At 41.7% G+C, this 8,127-nt stretch overlaps 1 protein-coding gene across 1 annotated transcript; it reads right to left on the bottom strand.

The window, feature by feature from the left end:
- Positions 1-3,638: 3,638 nt before the first annotated feature.
- On the bottom strand, positions 3,639-6,429 carry CALHM6 (calcium homeostasis modulator family member 6). The gene is made up of 2 exons (XM_074923603.1): positions 5,896-6,429; positions 3,639-4,055 (listed from the first exon to the last, which is right to left on the bottom strand). The coding sequence occupies exons 1-2, from the start codon at positions 6,427-6,429 to the stop codon at positions 3,639-3,641; spliced, it is 951 nt and encodes a 316-aa protein (XP_074779704.1).
- Between the last annotated feature and the right edge of the window lie 1,698 nt (positions 6,430-8,127).

The raw sequence follows: 8,127 nt of genomic DNA, 5'->3' as shown, positions 1-8,127 counted from the left end.
ACTGTTCAGTCTGAGGAAGAGAAGGCTAAAGGGAGACCTCATCACTCTCTACAACTCTCTAATAAGGACATTGTAGAGAGGTTGGTGCTGGTCTCTTCTCACAGGTGATTAGTGACAGAACGAGGGGGAACGGCTTTAAACTGCAACAGAGGAGGTTCAGACTGGACATCAGGAAAAAAATTTTCACAGGAAGAGTGGTCAGAGAGTGGAATAGGCTGCCCAGGGAGGTGGTGGAGTCACCATCCATGGGTGTGTTTAAGGGCTGTTTGGATGAGATGTTGGGGGACATGGTGTAGGGGAGAACATCGTAGAGTAGGGCTGATGGTTGGAGTCAGTGATCCCAAGGGTCTTTTCCAACCTGAGAGATTCTATGATTCTTACTTAAACCTCTCTTGCATTAGACTTGCACGCGGATGTGTGTGTGTTCATGCACACACCTATGGTAATATTTTCTGTTGAGGTCTGTGCCAGTTAAAAACCATCAGTCACCACATTGCAGTGACATGTAGGCTGACTTCTGTGTATTCAGTCCTGTTAAAAGATTTTCTGCCTGCAGACATTAGCCAGCAAAGTCAAGGATGGATATTACATTTTTAAGGCAAGGACCATTAGTGTCATCCTGGGGCCTTTGCAGTCTTGCCACACTGACTTTGGTATGGCCAAGGCTTCCTCCCCTTCCTTCTATGTCAAACATTGCAGTGATGGACCATGTAGGATATCAGAGCTATTTCTTTAGGTTTCAGCATTTCTGAATAAACAGTCCAAGGAAACCTTTACTTCTACTTGGACATGGTAAGTTTTGAAGGATAAATTTCCACCATGAAAATGAATATATAGCGGAAATGCCTGAGCAACTCAAGGCAGCACAGATTTAAGATCAAGTCAAGGGGCAACATGAGACTGCCAGACTAGGCTGCGTGCTAGTTCATACTCATGTCGTATCCTGCTTGTGCGTCTGGTCATACAGCAATCATTCCTCTTGGCTCAGCTAGGTTCTGGGCAGACATGCTCAATGCACACATGCTTTGCTGTTAGTGCTTTTTGTACTTTCTTCTTATGTTGGATCACCTTGTCCATTGTGTTCTAAAGGTGGAGTAAATAAATGTTAGGTAGAAAAATGGTAATAATAGAAAAAACAGTGGCCCACACTACATTAGCATTAGTTGCTGATATTAGCTACCTAATGCACATACAGGTTTTTTGCTTGTCTCACTTGGTAGCATATTCACAGTGTTCCTCAGTGTCTTATTTTAGTGTAGGCCCTTCTTTTGAATGTGTCTAATGAAGCACTCACAAGTGTGCTTAAGCTTCACTTTGAAATTTCCTTCCTTATAAATGTAATTACATACAGAAGATATGAATGTTACATAAAGGGGGGGAAAAATCAAAATTCAAATATGACTGCATACAAAACCAGTATATAAACATCTGCTTCTATCCTTATGTTTTTTCCTTCTCCCAAAAGTCATATTAGCTGTGAAAAATAGACTGCCATCACTGCCAGCAAACTTGAAGATATGTCTTGCACTCCCATTTGAAGCCTTTGCTCATTGATTTTAATTAGAAGTGCTGTCTCTGTGTCTTCCCCAGAGAGTTGAGGCAGCTTTGGTAATGACCCTGGCAGTTGTGACCGTGAGTGGGAAGTGGCAAAAGCCCACCCAGAGGCAGCTGAAGGATTAACACATATTCTGAGGGTGTTTTAACTGCAGCTTCTCACCAGGAAATGAAATAGGGCATGGCTTGTTCCTGGAGACCTTCGGTCCATCCTGAAGTATTTTATTATATCTCTAAGGTAAAGCCTGGCTGCACTGCATCAAAGAATGTTTTGGCACTGATTAAAATGGAGCCAGGACATTGTTTCCCTTCCACTTACTACATTCCGGGGTAGATTTATCTTTCTCCAGATGTCAGTGAACAAATGCACTCTTCAATAGGAGGTAAAATGAAACATTTTTAACTGAACCATGCTTCCTGGAGGCACAAGTAACAAATTGGACACTTGTTACTCTATTATCATCAAGTTTCTGAAAGGAAAAGAGCACTCAGGAAGCCAGTGACTCTGTGATAAAATTAATGCTTTTAAAAATTCTTTTCTATATACAGATTTTTTTTTTTTCTCCCTTTATATGCTTTATTTTCAGTTTATAATAAGAATGAAGCTTCCAAGCTAGTTGTATTCAGCTAGTTAAAATAGGCTCTTCCCTTCCTTCTTCCTTGGAAAATATAACAAACAACTTCATGGGATTCCTCTCTGTCTGCCTGAATAGTTTCCAAGTTAGAGTTTACTGTCTAGAAAGAGAAGATTTCTGTGAGGAATGAAAGGACAGCCTGGACCAAACAATCTGACTCATCTGTTTAAAATGCTCTGTAAAAAAAGCTTTTCAGAGAAAAACTGAACTCTTCACTCAAAACTGGTATTTTTGTTTCCTATATTTAGATGTTCTTTGATAAGAACATTATTATTTGCTAATATGGATTGTGGATTTGTAATGTCCTTAAGTACGTAGCTGTGTTAAAAATGTCTGTTGATATAAGCTTTGCCTATACTGCCAAGTTATGCATAAACCTAACCTCTCAAGACATTCTAATTTGCACTTAGACGCCATTCTGGATCACGTTAAATACTGTATTTGGCAGGGACATCCAGGTACTTATGTACCTGGTACACTTGGTATGGTGCTTAGGTACTGATGCCAGGGCCAAAATCCTATATGTAATATATATATTTAAAAACCCATAATAATTATGTATTTTTCTGAAAAAAAATAAAAATAAAAAATTAAAATATTTAAATGGAATAAACCCATGAAGTTTATTGTTGGTGTGTTTTCCCTGAAGCATTCAATTGCCTACTTTTTTCCATTAAAGAGCCTTACAATTACAGCAAATGAGCAGTAGAGCTAATTAAGAAGGCCTGCTTCAAAAGGTGATCAAGATCAGGCAGTGGAATAGAAAATTCACCACCATGGAAGTTTTTAGTTTCACTGTTATTACGTAGAGCTGCTGAGCAGGTAGAGGTGAAATGGCTGGAATCTTTGTGCTCATCTGTTCAGACTGATAAGCAGCTGAAGTCATTCCAATGGGCTCCTTTGTTATGCACAGGTAGCTCCAAAATGGTAATTGCTTCCCAGATTTTAAAAGATATGGTCCTTGCCTTGAGAAACTAATTGACTGAAAGTAAATATTTTAGTCTACAGCTTGCTCCACTGAAAGATATATTTGTCTAGTAAGAGCTTATAAAGCAAGCTGAATTTCTGATCAAAACTTCCATTCCTTTTTGTGTCTTTGATACCGCCAGGTACGATGGTTTGGTATTGTCACTCCGGTTGCCAAATGCCCTTAAGATGTTCGTAATAATTTGACATAGTACATGCTCACATCTCTGTGGATGCTGATTATTTCACACATGTGGCTCTTCTTAATGAACAACAAGATATGAAAGCTCCGATCATGACAGATGTATTTATTGAAATATACTTAAGCAAAAGTAATAGAGTGTATTTAAAAACAAATCTGCTGAGGGTCACTACTATCAGATTTTAATACAATTCACATAGATTTCAGTAAGAGCACAGAATAAGACTCTTCCTATATCAGCAGGGTTAAAATACTGCCAGTGTTTCAAAGGATTTGTTTCATTAAAATCCTGATTCACTTGCATTTGCTTCATCCACAAATCCTAAACCAGGGGGATTCTGATCTCCTTGCCCGAATCTGATGCTGTTGCCTCTGTTTGTATTAATGTATTTGTGTATCATGCTGTAATACTGCTCTTGCGAATTGAAGGTATACAAGAATGAAATCTTCCGCCAGTCTTCATTGCTGGGAGTCTGAAACGGTGCTGGGTCAGTGGCTTCAAAAAAGCAATTCATATTTATCTCTGCCAGCCTGGCTGCATGCTCTTTAGCCTTGATCTCAAAGAGCTCCTGTTCCTTTTTCAAGTAAATTTTCCAGAACTTGAGCTGAAGATAGCTAACTGGGGAGCAACAGCGGCTGATACATGTTGAAATCAGTGCCACAGTCATGATGCTGGCTATCAGGAACCATCCTATCAGCTTGAAAAAGAGATAGATGGGTTAATGATGGTTTTGCAGGGTCATATGTGGGAGTATAGAACTTAACATCGAAGCAAAAACTGTAAGCAAAACCACAAAAACTCTAAGCAAAGACACCCTGGAGTGCCTGTAACAATCTTCTTGCTGCAGAAAGAGAGGATCCCACACACACAATTCAGCCAGACTTACAGAGCTTCTGCACCCCTGGGCTGATCTTGTAGGACTGAGGATGAATACAAAAAAAAAAAAAAAAAAAAGACAAGGTGAAGTTCTTTCTTCAGTTATATCCAGCTTTCTTAACTTCAAAGTTAAGACCAAAGATATACTGACCAGCAGTTTCTACAGTTATGGTCAGGTTTATAGTGCAGAGGGTGCAGAATCACCCTGTCCACCTCTGGTGCTGCGAATTAGACCTATTGCCTGTGTTTTATCTGTTCTTGGAAAGTACCTCCTGTCCCTGATGTCTGAGCCTGCAAAAAATAGCCAGTTGCCACAGCACACAGGAAAAGTTGTGTCCTGTATGTTTGGTAGTAAGGACATGGATTTGACTATGGAATACGGAAATTCATTCTTGTTTTATACATGATTTTAACATCCCTAGATAGGTCTGAGGCCCCACCTAAAGCGGGTGTTCTAGTAGATGCTGGTCCCTCCAGTACCCAGTGGTACTCAGCTGGAAGCTCCAGGCAGAGATCTCACAGCATCCCCTTTCACCTCAGGCTGATTATTTTTGAAGTGAAAAACATTGAGTGTTAAAGAGAAATGAATTTCTGTTCTTTTTGGTTCTTAATTTTGTTGAAAGTAGATCACACATTAAAAATAATGGACAGTAATAAAAACGATCTCACAATTTTTCTGATTTTGTTTGATTGTTGGGTTTTCTTTAGATGCTGTTGCAGTATCGGTAACAGTCAGTCTGCCTTGATTTTTCTCCTTTCTTACCCTACCTGAATTCAATGGTATAGAATCTGCCTCTTTACAGCTTTTTTCTTGGAGAAGCAGCATGCTAAATATTTAACAAATTCGTACTAAACAAGGACTTATAAAATTCCAAGTAATTATAATCTCTTATAAACTTAAGTCCATTAGCCATGTTTTCCCGAGAAAAATTGATAAAGCCTGATTTTTTTACTGGAGTTAAGATGACAGCCAAACAAACCTAGAAACAAAACTGGAGTACTGCCAAAATTTCGGGGTTTCATTTCACTCCAAACAAAAAAAATCCACCCACAAGTGCTATTTTTTTGATCATGCGGTTTTCCTTCAGCACAAGAAAACTTAACAAGCCAGATACATATATTAAGCATTCTTTGAGAATACAAGTGTGAAATTATTAATAGGTTCAAGCGCTGAGATTTGTGGTCAAACAAGCTGTCTGTATTTGTTTCACTTGCCGGGTCTCTGTTGCAAGGAGACATCAGCTTCTTCTTTATTCGTGACCTCAGCTTCCCCTCAGCTAATGTGTATTTACAAAAGTTTGAGCTATTTAGAGGGGTAAAAGTGCAAAAAGAGAACTCGCACCATGACTAAGTTAAAAGAGAAGAAAACTTGCTGTGGAAAGTCCTAGTCTCTAGGCTGATTCCCTGCCCAGATTTGAAAGAGGTTTTGTAAATAACAGTGACAAACTATTGCCATGCAAACACGCAACCCCAGTAAATAGCATAAATATGCACTTGCTACCTTTCTGTTAGTGTCTTTTTGCTAATGAATTTTTGCTAATCTTGCACTTTTGTAAATTATATAGCATGAGAGAGGACAGTTTACAGTCCCCAGCAGGCACATTCACTGAGCAGTCAGGGTTGAAGCCCATGGGGTGACGAGAAGAGTGGTGAGGCTTTACCTGGGACTGTGCCTGAAGGGCGAGGAATTCACTTGATATCTTCTCCGATAACTTCTCATCGCAGGGTAACTTGACCATCAGTTTGTGGCACTCCTGTCCTTTATCTTTACACACAAGGTTCTTTATCAGGCTGCTCCCACTGGCCGCGCACTCGTAGAAGCTGGCTCTGAGCAGGGCCACAGCGATCCAGGTGAGGGGGGCCACCGAGGCTCTGGCTGTCACTGGCACCAGGACAAGGCAGTAGCGGGCACAGACTCCCCAGGGGCTGCAGCTGCAGCGCTTCTCCGGGGGGCAGCTGCCTGTCAGCAGGCGCCATGTCCTGGCGTTCACCATGTAGCCAAGCAGAAAGAGGATGAAGGCAGGCACTATGAGGAAGACGGAGCCGTACAGCAGGTTTTTAGAATTGCAGGGACACTTGAACACCACAGATGAGAAGATGTGCTCGCTGGCAGCCGTCAGCAGGGACACGATGCTGTAACCCAGAACGGTCTGGTGGCGGATGCAGAAATCCAGCATCTTGTGTAACTTATCCATTTTCTCTATCCGCTTACTTTGAGGAGAGTGAGATCTCAGTTAGAAAAGCAAAAGAGAAAGACAGATGTCCTGAATCTCTTATGGCTTAGAGAAGCTCGCAACGCTTTCACTTTCTGTTGGTGGCTGTGGTGCAGTAAAGCATAGAAGCAGCTCTGCTCAGAGGAAACAGAAGAGCACAGGCTCACTGCACAGTATCAAGGTTAAGTGGAGACCACAGTGGAAACACCCCAGTAAACAACATCAAAACAACAAAGATCTTTGTTTCTATAAAAATTGTCCACACATGCATTGTAACTAGCAATGGCTTAAATCGCATCATCTTTTCAGTGAGGCAACAGATTCAAAGTGTGAATAAAATGTGAGAAAACCACCCAGAATTGTGTACAGATTTTTATCCTGCCTTTATTATTAACAATACGATATGACTTGTTCTCTTATGGAAGAAAATGCAACTCTAATCATGTTAATTTTGCAAGCTAATTGATCAATATTTTTAAATAGTTAAAGCAAATCAGCCAGTGCACACACAGCAATGACCTAGCAAGTAGTTTCCCCTGAAGCTCCGGCTACCAGGTTACCGTTCCAGACTTTGGAATCCCTCCTCCATAGCACGTAGTGGTAGCTCTGTAGCCCAGAAAAAAACCCACCCCTAAACCAGCAGAAACTAAGCAGATGGCATGAAGTGGAAAAATGATGGAAAAGGCTTGCATAGCAAAGAAGAATATCTGGAAGGGATTGCTGGGCTTGGAAGACTGAGTTGCCTATGAAAACATTTGCTCCCAGAGTCCATAGGCTCCATTCATGCCCTGAGGGAGCTTGACTGGTCTCATCTAAATCTAAATCTGAGTGCCACAGAATTAAGGAAGTTGAAGCTTTGTTGCTTGCTTGTAGCCGTGTAGCTGAAGTTCTCCAAGGCAACATACGCGGTGAAGTACTGGCTGTTGTCACATGCTTGGTGACACCCAGATGTGCAGCCAGCTTGGGAGCTGGTGGTCACTGGCATCTTCTCTGCCACAAACACTTATCCAGGATTTTAGAGTCAAAATCACTTGCCTCTTGCATGAACTGGGAGCTCTCTGGCCTTACTGGGTGCATCAGCAATATGAATTCATCCTTATCGGACTACAAATGCTGCAATTTACACTGCATTCATTCTTCCTGGGCATTATCATGGCACAGAGGTTAAGCACAGAGCCAGAGCCTCACCTGAGCCTCAGGAAAACACAGCCTCCAGCTGGGCCAGCTTGATTTTGGTACTGGCAAGCTGCCTGCATCACTCTATGCTATACCCCGGGCTGCAGAAACCAAGCAGTTGGAAATAGAATGGCTTGTGAAAAAGCTGTGAGATCCTAAATGACTTTCAATGAACTTTGGATGTAATTAAACCTTCCAAAGGGCTGTTGCAGCTCTTTGGGTGCTGAGCGGAGGATGCAGAGTCACCAGAGCAGGCAGTGGTGATGCAGGTGGCCGCCAGGCTCACACCAGACATGCTGTGCTCTGCACCAGGCTACTGCTGCTGCTGTGGTGGCTGCTGCTGCTGCTGGGGAAACCGTGCCACTCACTGAAATGCTTCAGTGTCCGTCTGGAGGAGACTTTGCTTTGTTACTATGCAGCAGAATAATATAAAGACATAAAACCCAAAGGGACTTAAAACCAACAAGAATAAATCAGGCTGAAGTCTGAGTTAGTCTCATCACC

This window comes from Athene noctua, chromosome 1 (assembly GCF_965140245.1).
Source record: "Athene noctua chromosome 1, bAthNoc1.hap1.1, whole genome shotgun sequence".
NCBI lineage: Eukaryota > Metazoa > Chordata > Aves > Strigiformes > Strigidae > Athene > Athene noctua.
Note: the sequence above shows the minus strand (reverse complement) of the source record. Positions and strands in the feature narration are given on the sequence as shown.

Coding starts and splice junctions, on each gene's coding strand:
- CALHM6 (XM_074923603.1), bottom strand. CDS start 6,429: ATGGATAAGTTACACAAGATGCTGGATTTCTGCATCCGCCACCAGACC. Junction 4,056..5,895: donor CCCTTCAGGCACAGTCCCAG/GTAAAGCCTCAC, acceptor CTCTTTTTCAAG/CTGATAGGATGGTTCCTGAT.